General features: G+C 54.3%; 1 protein-coding gene across 3 annotated transcripts in view; it reads left to right on the plus strand.

The window, feature by feature from the left end:
* FBLN1 (fibulin 1) overlaps positions 1-20,110 on the plus strand; it is a 91,117-nt gene that overhangs the window by 38,200 nt on the left and 32,807 nt on the right. The window contains exons 12-15 of one of the 3 annotated variants that reach the window (XM_064368217.1): positions 3,167-3,286; positions 4,912-5,043; positions 6,780-6,903; positions 14,445-14,667. In XM_064368217.1, the coding sequence (XP_064224287.1) occupies positions 3,167-3,286; positions 4,912-5,043; positions 6,780-6,903; positions 14,445-14,535 (467 nt within the window). In that variant the 3' untranslated portion in view covers positions 14,536-14,667. Of the gene's footprint in view, positions 1-3,166; positions 3,287-4,911; positions 5,044-6,779; positions 6,904-12,510; positions 12,954-14,444; positions 14,668-20,110 lie in introns of those variants that run through there. The other 2 variants (XM_064368216.1, XM_064368215.1) reach the window with 2 other exon arrangements.

Raw genomic sequence — 20,110 nt, forward strand, 5'->3', positions numbered from 1 at the left:
CGGGGAGAGGGGTTGGTGTGTGAAAGAGCAGCAAAGCTGGATGCTTGTTCTACACAAAGACGGTGTGTGGGTTTTAATCAGATGCTGCTTATGGGAGACAGGCCTCTGGGTCCATTGATCTCAAGTCACCTAAACGATTGGAGGGAGGCTTTGTAAATGACGGAGCCGAGAGAGGAATATGGAGGTCCTTAGGGCGTGGGTCAGTGTGATTAGGGCACCTGCTTCTAACTTGTTTTTTTGTTTTGAAATGGGGTCTCTCTCTGTCGCTCAGGCTGGAGCGCAGTGGCACGATTTCGGCTCACTGCAACCTCCATCTCCTGGGTTTAAGCAGTTCTCCTACCTCAGCATCCCGAGTAGCTGGGATTACAGGTGCCCACCATCACGCCCAGCTAATTTTTGTATTTTTAGTAGAGACGGGGTTTCACCTTAGTAGAGACGGGATTTCACCATGTTGGCCAGGCTGGTGTTGAACTCCTGACCTCCGGTCACCCACCCACCTCGACAGTTACGTTTTCCCCTCCCAGGGACAGAGAGAAGTGCCCTGGCCTTCCTGATGATGACATTCCCCAGGCATGGCCCCAGTCCTTGAGAAAGACACTCTTGGGTTGCATATCTCCAAGGGACAGAGACAGTATTTACATTTGCAAGTTTTTCTAAAGTACATGCTTCAAAGGAGAAAGGAGGTCAGCGCCTGTAGTCATGTTTGGGCTGGAACCAAGAGAAAAGTCTTTTGGCAGCGTTAGACTTTCTCAGTCAGGCATCCTAAGGGGGCTGGGTCTGCATCCTGGGTACGTGGTCCCTGGCCAATGGCAGCCACACTAATGTGGTCAGGTTAAGTCTCTTGGCATGTGGGGGTTGGACACAGTTGTTCCTGCCAAGAGTCTTGTGGTTCTCAGATAACACCAGCCTCCTGGGCTGATGGGATGGTCACATGAGCAGCGTGTGACCTGGTATGGGCCTGGCACATACTACGCCAGGGTGAGCTGTAGTGTGCATAATTCTCAAATCAGAGGATGGGACAGTATGAGGGGGTCCTGGGATTATTTCACAAGAACGCCTATGGATGAGGAACAAGATTCACGCATTGAGTCTCTGGGGCTTGTGTTCAAACCCCACTTCTGCCATTTTCAGGGCCTTGAAGAAGTAACTCAGTCTCTCTGGGCCTTGGTGTCCTCATCTGTAAAATGGGCGGAGTAGGACCAACCCCATAGGGGATTGTGAGGGTGAAACGAGATTGAGCAGGTGAAGAGTTTATCACAGGGCTGGGCGCCAGGTGACGAGCTGGCAGTGTAGAGACTGCTGGCATTTTTTTTCTTTTTTCCTGAGACAGAGTCGAGCTTTGTCGCCAGGCTGGAGTGCAATGGCGCCATCTTGACTCACTACAACCTCTGCCTCCCAGTTCAAGTGATTCTCCTGCCTCAGCCTCCCGGGTAGCTGGGACTACAGGCACGTGCCACCACGCCAGGCTAATTTTTGTATTTTTAGTAGAGACAGGGTTTCTCATATTGGTCAGGATGGTCTCGATCTCTTGACCCCGTGATCTGCCTGCCTTGGCCTCCCAAAGTGCTGGGATTATAGGCGGGAGCCACCGTGCCCAGCCTACTGCTGGCATTATTATTATTACTTGTAGAAGTAGGATTCCTGGTTGTGCTTCCTCTGCTCATTCGTAAAGTACTGAAAAGTCGGCTTTCATACTCACATTCGTGGACAATGTCGTGGACACAGAAGCAGGGCCTGGCCAGCCTTGCCATGTGACCTTACTAACCATTTGTTAAGCACGTGCCCTGGGTGTGTAGGAGAACTCGGTCCTGCACTGAGGAGTGTCTCCCCTGGGCAATGAGAGACCACACTGGGCAGGTGGAGACCAGGCTAGGTGTGTGGGGGCCACAGAGATGAGACATGGGGTGGAAGGCTATTGGACGTTCGCCAACGCCACGTAGTGTATATTGCAGGCTTTTCCAGCCACAATCTTTGTTGCAACCGCTCAGCTCTGCTGTGGTAGCACAGAAGTAGCCAGAGGACCATGTTGAAAAAAATAAGTGTGGCTGCACGTGGTGGCTCACGCCTGTAATCCCAGCACTTTGGGAGGCTGAGGCAGGTGGATCACTTGAGGTCAGGAGTTTGAAACAAGCCTGGCCAACATGGGAAAACCCTATCTCTACTAAAAATACAAAAATTAGCTGGGCATGGTGGCACATGCCTGTTACCCCAGCTACTCGGGAGGCTGAGGCAGGAGAATTGCTTGAATTTATATCCACTTTAGTAGATAATAACCTCTCAGAGGTGGAGATTGCAGTGAGCGGAGATTGAGCTACTGCACTCCAGCCTGGGCGACACAGAGAAACTCTGTCCCCCGCAAAAAAAAAAAGAGTGTGGGTGTGTTCTTTATTATTATTTTGAGACGGAGTTTCACTCTGTTGCCCAGGCTGGAGTGCAGTGGTGCAATCTTGGCTCACTGCAACCTCCGCCTCCCGTGTTCAAGTGATTCTCCTGCCTCAGCCTCCCGAGAAGATGGGACTACAGGCATGCGCCACTATGCCTGGCTAATTTTTGTACTTTTGGTAGAGATGGGGTTTCACCATGTTGGCCAGACTGGTCTTGAACTCCTGACCTGAGGTGATCCACCCACCTCAGCCTCCCAAAGTGCTGGGATTACAGGCATGAGCCACTGCGCCCGGCCTGGCTGTTCTAATAAAACTTTATTTATAAAAACAAGTGGCAGGCCAAATTTGGCTCATGGACTAGTTTGCTGACCTCTGTTCTAGGTAAAGGGGGCAGATGAGCAGTAGTCCAGAGTTGCCCAGTGAGTTCTGTGCACTGGAGTGTGAGGAGTACTGGCGTATGGGCTGGGTGGCTGATGCCTTCCTTGTGTGCTGTCATCTGTGTGGGATGCCATCTTGGAGGTGAAGTGGGGAGCACAGGATCAGACTTCCATTTGAGAACTGGAATGGACTCTGGTGGCCAGGTTGGGGCTGGAGGCTGCAGCTGCTGGCAGGAAAGGGTGTGGTCAAAGCAAGCAGGGGCAGGCATGGAGGGTTCAGGGCCGCTCCAAGTATGTTAACCTGAGAGAGGTGGAGAGGAGGTTCTGTTCCCTGACCCTGAGGGCTGCAGTGGAGGCAGGGACGTGTGATGTTGCCCTGAGTGGTGACCCCGCTTTCTCTTTCAGACATCAATGAGTGCAGCAGCAGCCCCTGTAGCCAGGAGTGTGCCAACGTCTACGGCTCCTACCAGTGCTACTGCCGGCGAGGCTACCAGCTCAGCGACGTAGATGGAGTCACCTGCGAAGGTGCGGACTCCCCTGCTTGCTGAGGGGGAAGCAGCCCCTGGCGTCACTGTGACACAGCAGCACAGCTTCTGACTTTCAGATTCCACAGGGAAGAACCTGCCGGCATTTCCTCACCTGGCAGACCTTCCATGTCCGCCCTTGGAGGCTAGCAGGTGGTTTCTGCTTTCTCTCCAACTGAGATTTTTTTTTTTTTTTGAGACAGAGTCCTGCTCTGTTGCCCAGGCTGGAGTGATGTGGTGCAGTCACTGCTCACTGCAGCCTCAGCTTCCTGGGCTCAGGTGGTCCTCCTGCCTCAGCCTCCCAAGTAGCTGGGACTGTCAGCACATAGCACCACGCCTGGCTAATTTTTTATTTTTAAAAAATTTGAGACAGGGTCTTGCTATGTTGCCCAGGCTGGTCTTGAACTCCTGGGCTCAAGTGATCCTCTTGCTTCAGCCTCCCAAATTGCTGGGATTACAGGCATGAGCCACTGTGCCCAGCCCCCAGCTGAATTTCTCATATACTTTGCCCATTCTTTTTTTTTTGGGAGGGAGGGGGACAGAGTCGTACTCTGTCACCCAGGCTGGAGTGCAGTAGAGCAATCTCGGCTCACCCCACCTCCCGCCTCCCAGGTACAAGCAAGTCTCCTGCCTCAGCCTCCTAAGTAGCTGGGATTACAGGCGCATGCCACCGCACCTGGCTAATTTTTTGTATTTTTGGTAGAGATGGCCATGTTGGTCAGGCTGGTCTTGAACTCCTGACCTTGTGACCTGCCCTCTTCGGCCTCCCAAAGTGCTGGGATTATGGGCATGAGCCACAGCGCCTGGCTGCTTTTCACATTCTTAAGCATGTGGGTGGGAAGGGAGCAAACCACTCCTGACTTGTTCTTTAATAGATATGCACGGTGGTGACTGCTACGTGCACTGGGACCCTGGGCCGCGCATCTCGGGGCTTGGTGGTGGTGCATGGCTGAGAGGCAAGGAGAGGGCTCAGGGACCACCTGTATCCCTGACTCAGAGCTCTGACTCTTCCTCTGTAACGTGGGGATTAACCCCAGCCTCACTAGATCGTTAGAAGATTAAACCAGCTGACAGCAATTATGGGCAATTAGGGCAATTCTGTTTTTGTTTGCTTGCTTCTTTGTTTTTGAGACAGAGTCTCACTCTGTCACCGTCTGTCTCCTGGGATCGAGCAATCCTCCCACCCCTGCCTCCTTGAGTGCAGGCATGCACCAGTATGCCTGGCTAATATTTTTGATTTTTCGTGGAGACAGGGTCTCACTTTGCTGCCGAGGCTGGTCTCGAACTCCTGGGCTCAAGCAATCCTCCTGCTTCAGCCTCCCAAAGTGTTGGGATTCCAGGCATGAGCCAGTGCACCCAGCTGAGGTGTGTTTGTTACTTAGTCAAGCGTTGCCCATATTTCCCCCTGCCTGCCACACACGAACTTGCTGTGTGACCCTAGGCTAATTCCATCACGTCTCTGAGCATGATGGTCTCTGAGGCTTCCTGTGTCCAGCTTGTCCTGTGCTGCTGCCCTCCCGGATCCCAGTGCAGCCCCCAGGGTGATGCAGCATGGCCAGCAGCCATGGCCAGCAGCCATGGCCAGGTGCCAGGACACGGAGGCTGAGGTGGGCTTTGCTGTTGCAGACATTGACGAGTGCGCCCTGCCCACCGGGGGCCACATCTGCTCCTACCGCTGCATCAACATCCCTGGAAGCTTCCAGTGCAGCTGCCCCGCGTCTGGCTACAAGCTGGCTCCCAACGGCCGCAACTGCCGAGGTGAGCAGGCGGAACGCCTTGGGGTCCCTCTTGCTGTGCTGGGGGCTCTGCAGTGTGGGGGGGCTGAGGCCAGGCTCCGGGGCTGTGCTTCCCCAACCCAAGGGCCACAGCACAGATGGGATGCATTCAGAGACAGGAGCCCCTGCCGTCCAAGGGGTGTCTTGGGGTCTGCAGCACCCTGGTCTCCCACACCAGGCCCCAGCACACTTGTCCTCTGGATTATCTGACCCCCGTGAAGGCTACATCCAGCAGGAACACTTGACCCCTCCCACCCTCCCCCAGCAGCCCCGAAAAGGTAGGAACAGAGAGGCGTTTGTGAAGATGGCCACCAGGGAGAAAGCTGTCCAGGCCAGGGTATGGTGTGGCCTGTTGTGGGGTGGCCCAGGGGCGCTCATGGCTATGGGTCAGCTCCAGAGTGGGCTAAGTAATGGGGGCTAGTGGCACTTGTTTTGCATTCAGCCCCGTTTCTAAGAATGCACTGGGGCAGTGTGTGTCCCCCATAGCCATCTGGTAACATCCATTCAATGCCTGACAGCGGGTGCTAAGTGGATGCTAGTGAGTGTGATCCTCGGTGTACACACTGGTCCAGAGGCTGAGTCACAGAGGCGGGGCTGTCCAGCCAGGTCCTTGGGAGCCCCACATGGGTCTGTGGATCCTGGGGCTCCAGAAGCCCCTTGGGTCCTACAGATGTAGCTTCCAGTCATGAGGAAGGTGACTTTGCTGAAAGGCAGGCAGGAGCTGCGGCGTTTCCTGGGAGGCCCCCTCCGCTGGTCCGGGGCTCTGGATGGAAGGGCATTTGTGTCTGCATTTCTGAGGGAGCAAATGACTTTTCTCCTGGCCAGGCTCCCTCACCACAGCCTGGGGTCCCGCCCAGATTCAGCATAAACACATTCCTGAGCCGGCCTTTGAGGCTGGGGAGTGTTTTTTTTGCCACCGATGCTTGGGCATTTTCCACCTCTTAATGGATGTCTCCCAGGCTTGGGGACAGCCCCCGAGCCCCACTGTTTGGCTGCTCCAGAGTCTGCGGGAACTGAGCTGCTCCTCCATCTCCAGGGCCCTCTCAGTGTGGCACCCCAGGCCCCATCTCAGGAGCCCCAGGCCTGGTGGTTCTGGTCCACCCTGAACAGCCACCAACCCCAAGACACAGGGCAAGGCGTAGGATCCCTTGAAGCCTGTTTTTCTCGTTGTTATGTGGGGCTAGCAGCTCCTGCCCCTTCTCTCCTAAGAGGTTGAGCACACCTAGGGTAAGGGTTCCTTGCCTTGGGAGCCGCAGAGAGGCTCTGCGTGGTTAGTGCATGGACTCTGATTCCAGTATGCCTGGGTTCAAAGCTTGGCTCTGACACTTATAAAATGTGTGACCTCAGACAGGTCTCTTAAGCTCTGTGAGCGCCTCGTAAAATGAGGATCATAACAGTGTCTGCCTCATTGAGTTCTTAGGAGGATTCGTGACTTATCCTTGTGAGGCACTCCCAGGATCCATCATGTAATGTTTACTTTTACCATCGTCACACTCCCTCCGGGGATTGTGAATAAGTCAGCACTCTATAAATGTAAATATCCTATAAATGTAAGAACTGCCATAGGACGCTGCTCCGAAGATCAGCCAGTGGAGGGCAGGGTTGGCCTGACCCCCGCTCCTAACCCCGGTTGATGGGAGGCCCAGACTCCTCTGTCTCCAGATGGGGATGGCTCCTGCAGCCTCTGCCTTCACTGTGCTTCTGTGGGGTCTCTTGCAGACATTGATGAGTGTGTGACCGGCACCCACAACTGCTCCATCAACGAGACCTGCTTCAACATCCAGGGTGGCTTCCGCTGCCTGTCCTTCGAGTGCCCTGAGAACTACCGCCGCTCTGCAGACACGTAAGTCCCCTGGGCCATGCCATCGTCTGTCTTTGTTGGCCTTCCTGGTGGCCCAGCTCCTGGGTGGGTGGTTATGGGGCTGTGACCTCAGTGTCCTCCCATGAGGGACTCAGAGCACTCAAAGATCACCGGCTCCCTGGCCCTCAGGCCCCTAAATACTAGTGACGCTGGTCTCAGAAAGTCAAGGGAGTAACGGCAAATGAGGCTGGGATCCATAGTCATACTCTCAGCCAGGGCTGTCACAGAGCCAGGCAGAAACCACAGCCCTCTTTTTCCCTAGGGCGGAGCCTTGGGCAAGCTCTCTGGCCTCAGTTTCCTCATCTAACATACAGATGTCAGAACATGCTCTGACTCAGGTGCCTAGGTAGCAGTGTCTCCATGACAGCCCAAAGCCAGGGAGTCGATGTGACTTCCTGGATGTTGTTACTCGGTGCCCACCTGAAAGCCAGAATTCGTCCAGCCGGGTGACGGTGTGGGAACAGCATCAAAGATTCCAGATCCTAAACGTGGGGTTATGTGGCCCTATGTCTTTGTAAGCTCACCCACTCCTAGGCCATCACGGCATCCATGTGAGACCATAGTTCCCACTTCCTATCCCCACTGCCCCTAACTGTATATTCAGAAAGTCTCATTTAGTGCCACTGTCGGTTGCTTCAGGAAAAGCTCCACACTGGGACGGATCTTGGGACTGTGGACTTGTGACCTCCCCCAGCACTGAGTGCTCAATGCAGGCAGCCAGCTATTTCCCAGGCCTTGGGCTCTTGGCTAGCTCCCCCTGCCACCTGAGGGTCAGTGGTAGTGTCCACTGCTTGGCCTGAGGGGCAGCTGCCCATGGCATGGCAAGGCTTCTGGGTCACTGAGCAGCCCCATTGTCTCTCCGTATTTTCTGGCATTGGGGCTGCTCGTTGGCTGGCCCGGTCACTTCCCTGATCTGCTGTTTCCCAGCACAGGTTTCCTTCTGCTTGAAAACCCAACATCTTGCTTCCTTCTTGAGCGTGTGTTAGGAAAAAGCTGCCCCGAAACTGGGTTTGCAAGTCTGTAGCATCCCGAAGAGCTCATGGTTATGCAACAGCCTGGCAGGCAGTGACAGCGCTTCTCGGAGCCATTTAGAAAAGTCCATGGCCTCGGCTTGAGGCTGTGCAGCTGTTTGTCATTGTGAGTTCACTCTCTCCCCAGCCTTTGTCAGCGCCTGGGCTTGAGGGTTCCAGGAGGCTGGCTGTGGCTGTGTCCTCAATTTCTAACTTGCACACAGTCACGAAACCACCTTTCATGGGCGGGTTGGCCATGTGTGCTGAGGTCATGGCTGAGATCAGCAGAACCCAGCTCCACCCCTCATGTTAGCTGTGGAAGCCTCTGCCACCCTCAGTGCTGGAGAAGGTCATTCCTTCTTGGACCTACTGTGTGCAGGCACCTGGGTAGACAGTGAGCCTTTGTCCCTGCACTGGGTTGGCCTTTGGAGCGTGTACTAAGAGGGAGGAAGGCCCCCCCAGCTGGCTGGGCATGAGGGTGGGCAGGGGGCTGCCTGGAGTCAACCACGCCTGCGTGAAGGTGGAAGAAGGAGTGAGTTAGGCAGAGGGGGCGGGAGTATGCACATGTGTGCAGTGAAATGGGGTGTTCAGCCTGAAACCTGGGCCCTGCATGCTGTGCAGTGAGGGACTGACCTGCTGGGCTCCTGGCTTGTCCCAGCCCTTGGACTCCCGAGGCTGATAGCAAGGTGGGGCCACCCCCTCTCAGCACTGCTAAGCCCTCAGACTGGAGTTTTGTATTTTACAGCCCCTTTTCCTGCTCACCAAAATCCAAGCTTCTTAAAGGTTTTTTCATCTAACCTTCAGAAAGCAATTTTTAAAATCTGAAGGAGCTGTATTTAGGAGGGACCCGTGGCCAGCGCTTCTGTGGTTAACAACTCAGCAAGAACGGCTCGCTCGGGAGCCTTGACGGACAGGACGGCAGAGTCGGCTTCTGTGGCTTTCTCTCTCTCTCCACTCACTCTGCTTCTATCTGGGGAGCGTCCCAGCGGCCGAGGGCTGGTAACTGGAGCATGACCCAGGAAACTGGGCCGCAAACCACAGGGCTCGGCCTTGTGGACAGGACCAGTCAGCCACAGTCCTACCCGCAGGAGGAAGTGTGCAAAGCTGTCCCACAGCCTTTGCTGGGACCAGACACACCCTCTTTATCCCCTCAGTGGGGCTGGCCCCTGATGACCTGTGGTCTGGAAAGCTGGAGCAAACCCAGGTGGTCTTGGTGGCTGCTTCCTGGGGATGGGACACAAGAAAACAGCCGTGGGCCTGAGGGTGTAACACAGTGGATGGTGGTGGAGACAGAGCCGTAGAGGGACCCCCCTCTCTTGGCCGGTTCCTGGGGCTCGTCTCCAGGACGATGAGCATGTGACAGTCAGGAAAATGCCAATAGGGCTGTCCACAGGCACCTGGGATGGCCGGGATGGCAGTGACTCCCTGGAGGAGGACGTGGGTCTTGAGGGCCGTTTTTCTCTGCTGTGTGCTGGCTTAGGATCATTTTCATAGAGCTTGGGGTGTCAGGGTCACATGTGTTGAACTGGCAAGTTGGAGCACATTGTCCTCTAATGTGTGACATGGCCCGGGCTGCATGGCCTGATTAGGGGACATGACTGGGAACCAGGTGCCTGCGGTCCCAGGAGCCAGGCCCTGCATGCCAGGCAGGGACGAGGCAGGCTCATCTGTGCCCTGCTCTGTAATAGATTCAGTGATGACAGCCAGTCTCTGACCTACACACACTGGCTAAAAGGGATTTTTATGCCATTCCCAGTCTGACAGGCAGTTTGCCAGATAGAGTAGTTAACGATTTCTGGTGTTTTAATAAGTTTGAATAGAGCAAAGTGGGATAATTGAAGCCAGGACTTACCAGGAAAATCAAGGACGTGTTTATTTGTGCATTAGTCATTTGCTAAGCACATAGCGGGTGTCGAGCCCTGTGCTGGGGCCAGAGAGCCCCAGGCCATGCCCTTTGTTGAGAAGGAGCCAGCCCAGAAACTCCTGGTGCAGAGAAGGTTTTGGGGTGCCCTGAGGAATGACTGTGGGGTCGGATGTGGAGCCTCCAGGCGGTGTGTCAGGCTTGCTGTGTGTGATGACCGGGAGAGCTGCACCAGAACATCACGCACACCTCAGGCTGCTTTCCTCCACACGTGCTGGGTGAACACTTCCCTCTGGCAAAACAAAACCCCAGCCCTGGTCAGTACCGGCCATTCCGGGGGAAGCGGGGAAGCGGAAATCCCACCGGGGTGACTCTAGCGCCACCTGCTGACCAGCCCCCTCCAGGCCGGTCCAGAAGCCGCTGGTGTGTGTGTGTCAAAGCTTTGACATAAGACAGGCTGACTTTGAAAGCCATGTCTGCTGCTTACTACACACCGTGGAGCCATGAACAAGTTCTGCGTCCTCACTGGCATCTGTCTTCCTGCCTGTAGAGCGGGAGGACGACGAGAGAGTGGCGGAAGGCAGCGGAAGGAAAGCCTGCGGCGCACGGCCTCCTCTCTGCTTCCGGAAGTGCAGTTCATGGGTCCCCTGCACTCCCCCGTTCACTGCCGCCTCGGTCGCCGCTCCTCAGAGGCCCTCCCAGGGGAGAGCTCTCAAATCAGCTGGAGCACTAGGCATCTCTGGGGCAGGCCGCCGCCAGCAGCACCCGTGCCTACCTTCTTTCCTGCCTCTACTTTGGGCCCCTCCCAGGCAGGACACCCCCTTTCAGTGCCCTTGACTCCCAGGCCAGTCCTTTCTAAGCGTTTGGCATGGTCACTAGCCAAGTAAATGCAAGGCCTCCTGTCAGTCCCGACAAACCTGGAAAGGGGGCATAAGGAGACCCCACTCACAATGAATGTCAAATGTCAAGGAAGTCCACGTAACCAGCATGAGACATGGAAACTTAAACAGCCAAAAGAGAGAATGATGGAAGACCAGGATGAGAGGATGCTCCTGCCTGGAGCACCCAGACGCAGCCCAGAGGGTGGGACTTCCTAGAGCGTCTGGGCCAGGTCCTCTGGGGCTCCGCGCCTGGGCCCTGCTTCCTAAGGCAGCCGCCTTCAGAGTGTGATGCCCAGGAGTCCAGGACACAGGAGATAACGCCTGCCCCATCTTATAACAAGAAGTTAGAACTTGTTACTATCCTGTAGCAGGAAGATAATGCCTATCTCCTTCCTGTCACAGGAAGTTAGAATCTGTGACAGGAAGTTGGAATCTGTAACAGGAAGTTGGAATCTGTGCTTATCCTGTACAGGAAGTTAGGAACCATTCCTGTCTCCACCGCAGGAAGTTAGGATCCGTCCCCATCTCCACCGCAGGAGATTGGGACCCCTCCCCGTCTCCACTGCAGGAGGTTGGGACCCGTCTCTGTCTCCACCACAGGAAGTTCGGACCTGTATTAGTCAGGGTTCTCTAGAGGGATTGAACTAATGGAATACGTATATATTCCATGATATGTATAAACGGGAGTTTATTAAGTATTGACTTATATGATCACAAGTTCCCACCATAGGCCATCTGCAGGCTGAGGAGCAAGGACAGCCAGTCCAAGTACCAAAACTGAAGAACGTGGAGTCCACTGTTCAAGGGCAGGAAGCATCCAGCATGGGAGAAAGATGGAGGCTGGGAGGCAAGGCCAGTCTCTCTTTTCACAGTTTTCTGCCTGCTTATACTCTAGCTGTGCTGGCAGCCAACTCGTGGTGCCCACCCAGATGAAGGGTGGGTCTGCGTTTCCCAGCCCACAGACTCAGATGTGGCTCTCTTTTGGCAGCACCCTCACAGACACACCCAGTATCAATACTTTGTATCCTTCAGTCCAATCAAGTTGACACTCAGTATTAACCATCATAGGACCTGTCCCTGTGTCTACCCAGGAAGTTAGGACCTGTTTCTGTTTCTATCACAGGAAGTTGGGATCTGTCCCCATTTCCATTCCAAGCCCTGAACTGGCTCTGTGGAACAGGTGGGGTCCTGGGCCCTGAACATAAGGCTTAGTGACGGAACGGGGAGCCCACCGCACCGCCTGAGCAGAGATATGGCTCCTTCACTCACTCTGTGATCTTGGGAAGTAGGAAGGCCACCATTCTCTGTAAGCCTCAGTGTCCGCATGAGAAAAATGGCACGAAGCCACTGTCACGGTGTGGTGGCAGTGATCACACTAGCGAGTGCATGATGAGGAGTAGTTGGGCACTTGGTAAACAGCCCTGATTGCTAGTGGCAGAGACTGTCACAGGTCATCTCCGAGACCCACCCGAGAACCCTGTGTAGCCCTGGCCACCGTCTGGGCGAGGGTCTGGGAAGGGCAGGATGTGCCTGTGGAGCGCCCCCGGGGTGGGACTCTGCCCCTGAGGAGGGGACGTACCTCACTCCGGGCACAGCCCTTGGCCCTTGGCCACCCAGCACCCCAGAGGGTGTTGGAAGAGGCTAGTGCCTGAGTCAGCAGCCCGGAGGTCCACGCCGCCTCCTGCAGGTGAGTGAGGGGCGTCCTGCGTGTTGGCTGAATCGGCCAGAGGGGCGGCGGGAGGCCCTGCCTGCCAGCCCCTCATCCCTGCGCTCTGCCGTTTCTCCGCTTGCTGGACCGGCCCTAATCCTCTTGTCTCTCTGCCCACTTTTCTTGCAGCCGCTGTGAGCGCTTGCCTTGCCATGAGAATCGGGAGTGCTCCAAGCTGCCTCTGAGAATAACCTACTACCACCTCTCTTTCCCCACCAACATCCAAGTGCCCGCGGCAGTTTTCCGCATGGGCCCCTCCAGTGCAGTCCCCGGGGACAGCATGCAGCTGGCCATCACCGGCGGCAATGAGGAGGGCTTTTTCACCACCCAGAAGGTGAGCCCCCACAGCGGGCTGGTGGCCCTCACCAAGCCCATCCCCGAGCCCAGGGACTTGTTCCTGACCGTCAAGATGGATCTCTATCGCCACGGCACCGTCAGCTCCTTTGTGGCCAAGGTTTTCATCTTTGTGTTTGCAGAGCTCTGAGCACTCGCTTCGCGGGGTCTCCTTCCTGTCGCTTTCCTAACCCTGCCCTCTGAGGCGATAATAAAGTCTTAGCAAGCGTCCCACACTATGAGCCTCGCGTGCCTTGGTTTTATTTGGCATGGTTGGGAGTCTGTGCCACTTGTTACCTGAGGGTGAGCCGGGCACTGGCGCCACTGCCTGGTACCCCCGAGGGCTGACTGAGTAGCGCTCCCCATTAGCAGTGTGTGTGCTCGGGGCGGGGGGTCCTTGTTCACAGAGCCCACTGTACTGACAAGGAGGCTGTGCCGGGTACACCATTTCAGAGGTGTTAACTCGTCTTCACTTTGTGTTGAACCCAAAGAATACAGGTGCTGGTAGAGGGCCCTGTCGTTTTACCAATGCAGAAACAGGCCCAGAGAGAAGGGGAAGGGTTGGCCAAGGTTGCGTGGCCTGTTGTGGCCACGCCAGGTCGAGGAAGCACGTCTGCCGGCCCCTGCCTGGTTCTTTGCTGTGTCCCCGGAGGTGAGCATTTCGCTGAGACAAGAAGGCTGTCTCCTAAGATTGAAGCCTGGGCTCTGTTTGTCTGAATGAGAAGCCCAAATCTGGGATGCGGAAGCGCAGATGTGGTTGCGGTTCCTAGGATGCAGCTCTGGCCTCAATGAAGTTGTTTGCCCCCTCTAAGGCTCCTGGTCTTGTGCCAGGAAGAGACAAAGGACCACACAATACAAGTGGTGCTCACGGGACCCCACACAGGCCTTACACCAGTCCTGCCAGGCAGGTGGTCATCCTCATGAAGACTCAGAGAAGGCAAGTGATTTGCCCAAGATCACACAGCTGGTATCAAAGCCCTGGTTTACTGACTCCGCCGCTCTGGCTGTTGCATTCTGCCACAATACCTCCACTAAGAGCCTTAACCACCTGCCTCCCTCCAGCTCCTGCACCCGCCAGTCAGCTCTCCCCTCTGCTGCTCCCAGCATCCTTTCACCTCCCCTACTGCTCATTCTTTGCTTAGCAGCTGGAACGATCGTGCAGCCTCCGCCTAAAACCTTTCCCGGCTTCCTTCGCATTTGATAGAAGGAAGGTTAAGGCCTCCAGATGTCAAGATGTCCGAAGGCCATGCATAACTTAGACCTTGCATGCAATCTCCAGCCTGGCCTCACTTGTTCTGCCCTTGCCCACTTCCCTTGAGCCGCGTTGCAAGCTCTGCTGCCTTGGGCCCCTGCCACGGGCTTTGCACCCTTGGCCTGAAAGTTGCTTACACTCCAGCTCATGTGCCTTCCTCAGAGAGGCCTCCCCCTGTCATCCCTGGCTTCTGTTTTCTCTCCATCTTTCTCATGACAGCTTTCCTTCATGGTGCCTGCAACAGACTGCGGTTCCTGTTGACTTGTTTCACATTTGTCTTCCCTACCTTCCAGAAGGCTCTGTGAAGGCAGGGACCAGGTCCATCTGAGTCAGTGCAGTGTTCCCAGCTCCTGGCAAGACATCTCACATGCGGAAGGTGTTCTGTCAATGTCTGTTCAGGGAACAGATGACTCTGCCAGTCCTGGCTTCTGTCACTAGCATCTCTGTGGCTGTGACACTGTGGTGACACGGTCTCCAGGCAGAAATCCAAGCTGGGAAGGCAGAACACCCTAGTGGGGTCAAGTAAAGATGATTGCAGGGGCCTAAGGTTCTATCTGCACTCCATGTAAGCGGGTTTTGGGGGATGCCCACCTTGACGCCTAGCGGAGAGGATGGACCTGGACGTACAATCAGCCCCACACCTCGCGCTGAGACAGCCGTGAGTGTGCCACGGGAGCACAAGCCCTTTTCTCCTTGGCCCTCTCCACTTTGTCTCCCGGCCCTCTCTCTGATCGTGGCTGGTCTGCACCGGCCTCAGGTCTCCCATATTCTAGTGGCTTCTCCAAGCTATAGCCCAAGAGCCTCTCTGAAGGACCAGTCTGGTTACGATGGTCTCATCTTCCTTAGAACCTTCCCGTGGTTGTCTCTTCCTGGCAGATGAAGCATAGCCTCCTTGGACTGGCATTGGGGGTCCGTCCTGATCTGACCTCTCCCACCCTCTGAGCTGCTCCTGCCCTGCTCCAGCTCCTCTGTGTGCTTGTGCTCTGGCCCCACGGGGTGGCTTGACCTTCCCTGAACCTGCCTTCTTGTGGCCTTGGCATGTGCCATGCTGTCCCCCTGCAAACTGCCATTCTCCTTGCAGACGTGGCTCAGAAGCCACCGCCTCAGGGCAGTTAGTCTGAGCTCTCCTGGCCCCAGGTTCCTCCGTCAGAGCACTTACCCCATTGTGTTGTGGCTGTTTTTTAACGCCTCCACTAGATGGGCTCTTTGAAGGCAGGGATCGTGTCTGGTTAATTTCTGTATTCTTTGCAGCTTTGCAATGTTTGGCCTGAAGAAGTTGCTGAGTAAACATTGAATTAACATGTGGGTGGATGGGTGGATGGATGGAGGGATGGATGTATGGATAGATGGTTGGCTAGCATTTTTAAGGCTTAGTTCAAGTATCATCTCCTCAGCCGGGCTTGGTGGCTCACACCTGTAATCCCAGCACTTTGGGAGACCAAGGCGGGCAGATCACCTGAGGTCAGCAGTTTGAGATCAGCCTGGCCAACATGGAGAAACCTAGTCTCTACTAAAAATATGAAAATTAGCTGGGTGTGGTGGCGGGTGCCTGTAATCCCAGCTACTCGGGAGGCGGAGGAGAAGAATTGCTGGAACCCGGGTGGCAGAGGTTGCAGTGAGCTGAGATAACACCATTGCACTCCAGCCTGGGCAACACGAGTGAGACTCTGTCTCTAAATAAATAAATAAATAACGTCTCTTCTGTGAAGCGAGCAAGCCACAGCAGGGATTCTTGTCCTATCCAGGCATCTGTTTGTCATGGGCCAGATGACTCGGGCAGAAGGAACACCTTTGCCTCCACGTGCATAGGAGAGTAAAGAGGTAGGGGAACCTCTCGGGCTGTGGAGGCTGCCCAGTGACCTTCCACAGCTTGCCAGAAGGTCCTCTGCAGCAACCCCACCAAGGGACTCTCCCTTGTTTGTGGAACTCCCTGCCTCCCAAGGGGCCCCGCTGCATTTTGGGACCCCACCGAGGTTTGCGTGTTCGTACCCGAATGCTCACCCCGCCTCGCAGCTCCGCGGGGATTCTTAGCCATGTTCTCAGATCATGCTGCTGAGAGAGTAGACTGTGCAGAAAAAGCAAAATAAGAGCAGGAGTCTGAATTTCCTTCTTGTCATTTACTAGTTCTGTGACCCTAGATACTTTGTCAGCCTCTCAGAGCCTCAAGGCTCACCTCATGATTGATTTTGAAGAGGGCAAGAAATAATGCCCCAGGCAGCACCTGATACAGAGTAGGCACTCCGTACGTGTGAGTGTTGGTTTCTTCATTCACTGGAAGGTAACTCGGTGTTCATGTGGTTCTTCATTGAAATGGGGATGAAGATTCAGAGAGTTTGGATGAATCCAAGGTCATATGTGGAGCTGACATCACTTTTGAGTCCTAGACCTGTGCTTTCCTGACTGTGTAAATCAAGCTCCCAAGGAGAAAAGACAGTAATAAGAGTGATTTTTGTTGTAATGATAGTAATAACAACTCAAACAGGTAACACATCAAGTGCTGACCGTAAGACACGTGCTGTTGCAAGCATGTAACTCGCTTACCCCTCACTGCAGCCTAGTGAGGCAAGCTCTGTTAACATCCCCATTCTACAATGAGGACAGGGAGGCACAGAGGTGAAGAAATGCCAGGAATGGTGGCTCACGCCTGTAATCCCAGCACTTTGGGAGGCCGAGGCGGGTGGATCACCTGAGGTCAGGAGTTTGAGACCAGCCTGACCAACATGGAGAAACCCTGTCTCCACTAGAAATACAAAATTAGCCACGCATGGTGGCACATGCCTGTAATCCCAGTTACTCAGAAGGCGGAGGCAGGAGAATTGCTTGAACCTGGGGGGTGGAGGTTGTGGTGAGCTGAGATTGCACCATTCTACTCCAGCCTGGGCAACAAGAGTGAAACTCCATCTCGAAAAAAAAAAGAGAGAGAGAGGTGAAGGAACTTGCCCAGAGTTCCACGGTGGTTTCCAGTGGGGCTGGGACTCAAATGCAGGCAGCCTGGGCTGGGATCTGTGCTCTGAACCCCCGTCCTGCCCTGCAGCAAATGCTGGGGAGAGGCAGCGTCGCTGGATGAGTGAGATTTTGCTCCAGCCCCATCTCACAGAGCCCACTCTGCAATTCCCAAACCCAGAAGAGGATATCTTAGTAGCTAAAGGAGGAGGCAGTGTGCTCAGGGCGAAAGGGCTGTGAGGCTGGAATGAAATAAGATACGCAGAATGGGCTAGGTGTGGTGGCTCATGCCTCTAATCCCAGTACTTTGAGAGGCCAAGGCAGGCAGATCACTGAAGGTTGGGAGTTTGAGACCAGCCTGGCCAACATGATGAAGCCCCATCTTTACTAAAAATACAAAAATAAGCCAGGCGTGGTGGCACACACCTGTAATCTCAGCTACTCAGGAGGCTGAGGCAGGAGAACTGCTTGAACCTGGCAGACGAAGGTTGCAGTGAGCCAAGATTGCACCACTGAACTCCAGACTGAGCGCTAGAGCAAGACTCCATCTCAAAAAAAAAAAAAGATATGCAAAAGCTGTAGCATAGAGACTCCAGGAAAATTCAGATGCGTCATTTCTGAAGCTCTCTGGATCTCAACCAAAAAACACCCAGACAACTAGGAAAATAAAACTCCATGGAAAACGTTTGCAACTAAACAAGGTGTGGTTGTGTGCAGTTCAGACCCACCTGCGTGACTTTGGCATCTCTGCTGGAAAAAGCAGTGGGAAACAGTGGCAGAACCCCAAAATAATCAACAGGTATACCCAGAAAGTGCAGTAGGCGCTTTGGTGAACAGCACCTGAAGCTGGGAGGCATTTTGCTCTCTCCAGGGGCCAGAGTGTGCACAGAGCACATGGGAGGTGCAGGGGCCAGAGCAGGCTTGCTCTTGGGAGCTTTTGAAACTGAGCCAACACAGCTCCTGCTGAGGTCAGGGTCTCACACAAGGGAGGGACTGCTGGAAATGAAATAGAAAATTGTGTAGGAAAGCGACCATAGAGACTGTGGGAAGAAAAGGTCCAGGGGCATGTGGAAGAAAGTCAGGAGGTGAGCTCTGCAAAGTCAAGGAGACAACTGTGAAATAGACTCTCAAATTGCAGGAAACCTATTTTCTCTAAGGATAATCAACCCCAAAGCATCTAGGTCAAATTCCACGAGTTAGTTTCTGTAACAAAGTACCATAGACTGGGTGGTGTAAAGGAATAGAAATGTATTGTTTTGTGGTTCTGGAGGCCAGAAGTTCAAAATCAAGGTGTCAGTAGCCCTGTACTTCCTCTGAAACCTCCTGGGGATGCTCCTTTTGCAGGGAGTGCTCCTTCTGCAGGGAATGCTCCTTCTGCAGGGAATGCTCCTTCTGCAGGGGATGCTCCTTCTGCAGGGAGTGCTCCTTCTGCAGGGGATGCTCCTTCTGCAGGGGATGCTCCTTCTGCAGGGAGTGCTCCTTCTGCAGGGAGTGCTCCTTCTGCAGGGGATGCTCCTTCTGCAGGGAGTGCTCCTTCTGCAGGGAGTGCTCCTTCTGCAGGGAGTGCTCCTTCTGTAGGGAGTGCTCCTGCAGGGGATGCTCCTTCTGCAGGGGATGCTCCTTCTGTAGGGAGTGCTCCTTCAGGGGATGCTTCTTCTGCAGGGAATGCTCCTTCTGCAGGGAGTGCTCCTTCTGCAGGGGATGCTCCTTCTGGAGGGGAATGTCTTCTGTAGGTGAGTGTCTCTTCCGTAGAGGAGTGTCTCTTCTGTAGGAAACTGTGTCTTCTGTAGGGAGTGTCTCTTCTGTAGAGGAGTGTCTCTTCTGTAGGGGAATGTCTTCTGTAGCTGAGTGTCTCTTCCGTAGAAGAGTGTCTCTTCTGTAGGAGACTGTGTCTTCTGTAGGGAGTGTCTATTCTGTAGGGAGTGTCTCTTCTGTAGGGGAATGTCTCTTCTGTAGGGGAGTGTCTCTTCTGTAGGGGAGTGTCTCTTCTGTAGGGGAATGTCTCTTCTGTAGGGGAATGTCTCTTCTGTAGGGAATGTCTCTTCTGTAGGGGAATGTCTTCTGTAAGGGAGTGTCTCTTCTGTAGGGGAATGTCTCTTCTGCAGGGGAGTATCTCTTCTGTAGGGGAGTGTGTCTTCTGTAGGGCACTGTGTCTTCTGTAGGAGGATGTCTCTTCTGTAAGGGAGTGTCTCCTGTAGGGGAGTGTCTCCTGTAGGGGATTGTCTCTTCTGTAGGGGAATGTCTCTTCTCTAGGGCAGTGTCTCTTCTGTAGGGGAGTGTCTCTTCTGTAGAGGAGTATCTCTTCTGTAGGGGAAAGTCTCTTCTGTAGGGGAATGTCTTCTGTAAGGGAGTGTCTCTTCTGTAGGGGAATGTCTCTTCTGCAGGGGAGTGTCTCTTCTGTAGGGGAGTGTGTCTTCTGTAGGGCACTGTGTCTTCTGTAGGAGGATGTCTCTTCTGTAAGGGAGTGTCTCCTGTAGGGGAGTGTCTCCTGTAGGGGATTGTCTCTTCTGTAGGGGAATGTCTCTTCTCTAGGGCAGTGTCTCTTCTGTAGGGGAGTGTCTCTTCTGTAGAGGAGTATCTCTTCTGTAGGGGAAAGTCTCTTCTGTAGGGGAATGTCTCTTCTGTAGGGAGTGTCTCTTCTGTAGAGGAGTATCTCTTCTGTAGGGGAATGTCTCTTCCGTAGGGGAGTATCTCTTCTGTAGGGAGTGTCTCTTCTGTAGGGGAGTATCTCTTCTGTAGGGGAGTGTCTCTTCTGTAGGGAGTATGTCTTCTGTAGGGAGTGTCTCTTCTGTAGGGGAGTGTCTCTTCTGTAGGGGAGTGTCTCTTCTGTAGGGAGTATCTCTTCTGTAGAGGAGTGTCTCTTCTGTAGAGGAGTGTCTCTTCTGTAGGGAGTATCTCTTCTGTAGAGGAGTGTCTCTTCTGTAGAGGAGTGTCTCTTCTGTAGGGAGTATGTCTTCTGTAAGGAGTGTCTCTTCTGTAGGGAGTGTCTCTTCTGTAGGGGAGTGTCTCTTCTGTAGGGGAGTGTCTCTTCTGTAGGGGAGTGTCTCTTCTGTAGGGGAGTGTCTCTTCTGTAGGGGAGTGTCTCTTCTGTAGGGAGTATGTCTTCTGTAAGGAGTGTCTCTTCTGTAGGGAGTGTCTCTTCTGTAGAGGAGTGTCTCTTCTGTAGGGAATGTCTCTTCTGTAGGGGAGTGTCTCTTCTGT

The sequence above is a fragment of the Aotus nancymaae genome, unplaced genomic scaffold (genome assembly GCF_030222135.1).
Source record: "Aotus nancymaae isolate 86718 unplaced genomic scaffold, 86718_ANA_hifiasm-v0.15.2.pri h1tg000076l, whole genome shotgun sequence".
Lineage (NCBI taxonomy): Eukaryota > Metazoa > Chordata > Mammalia > Primates > Aotidae > Aotus > Aotus nancymaae.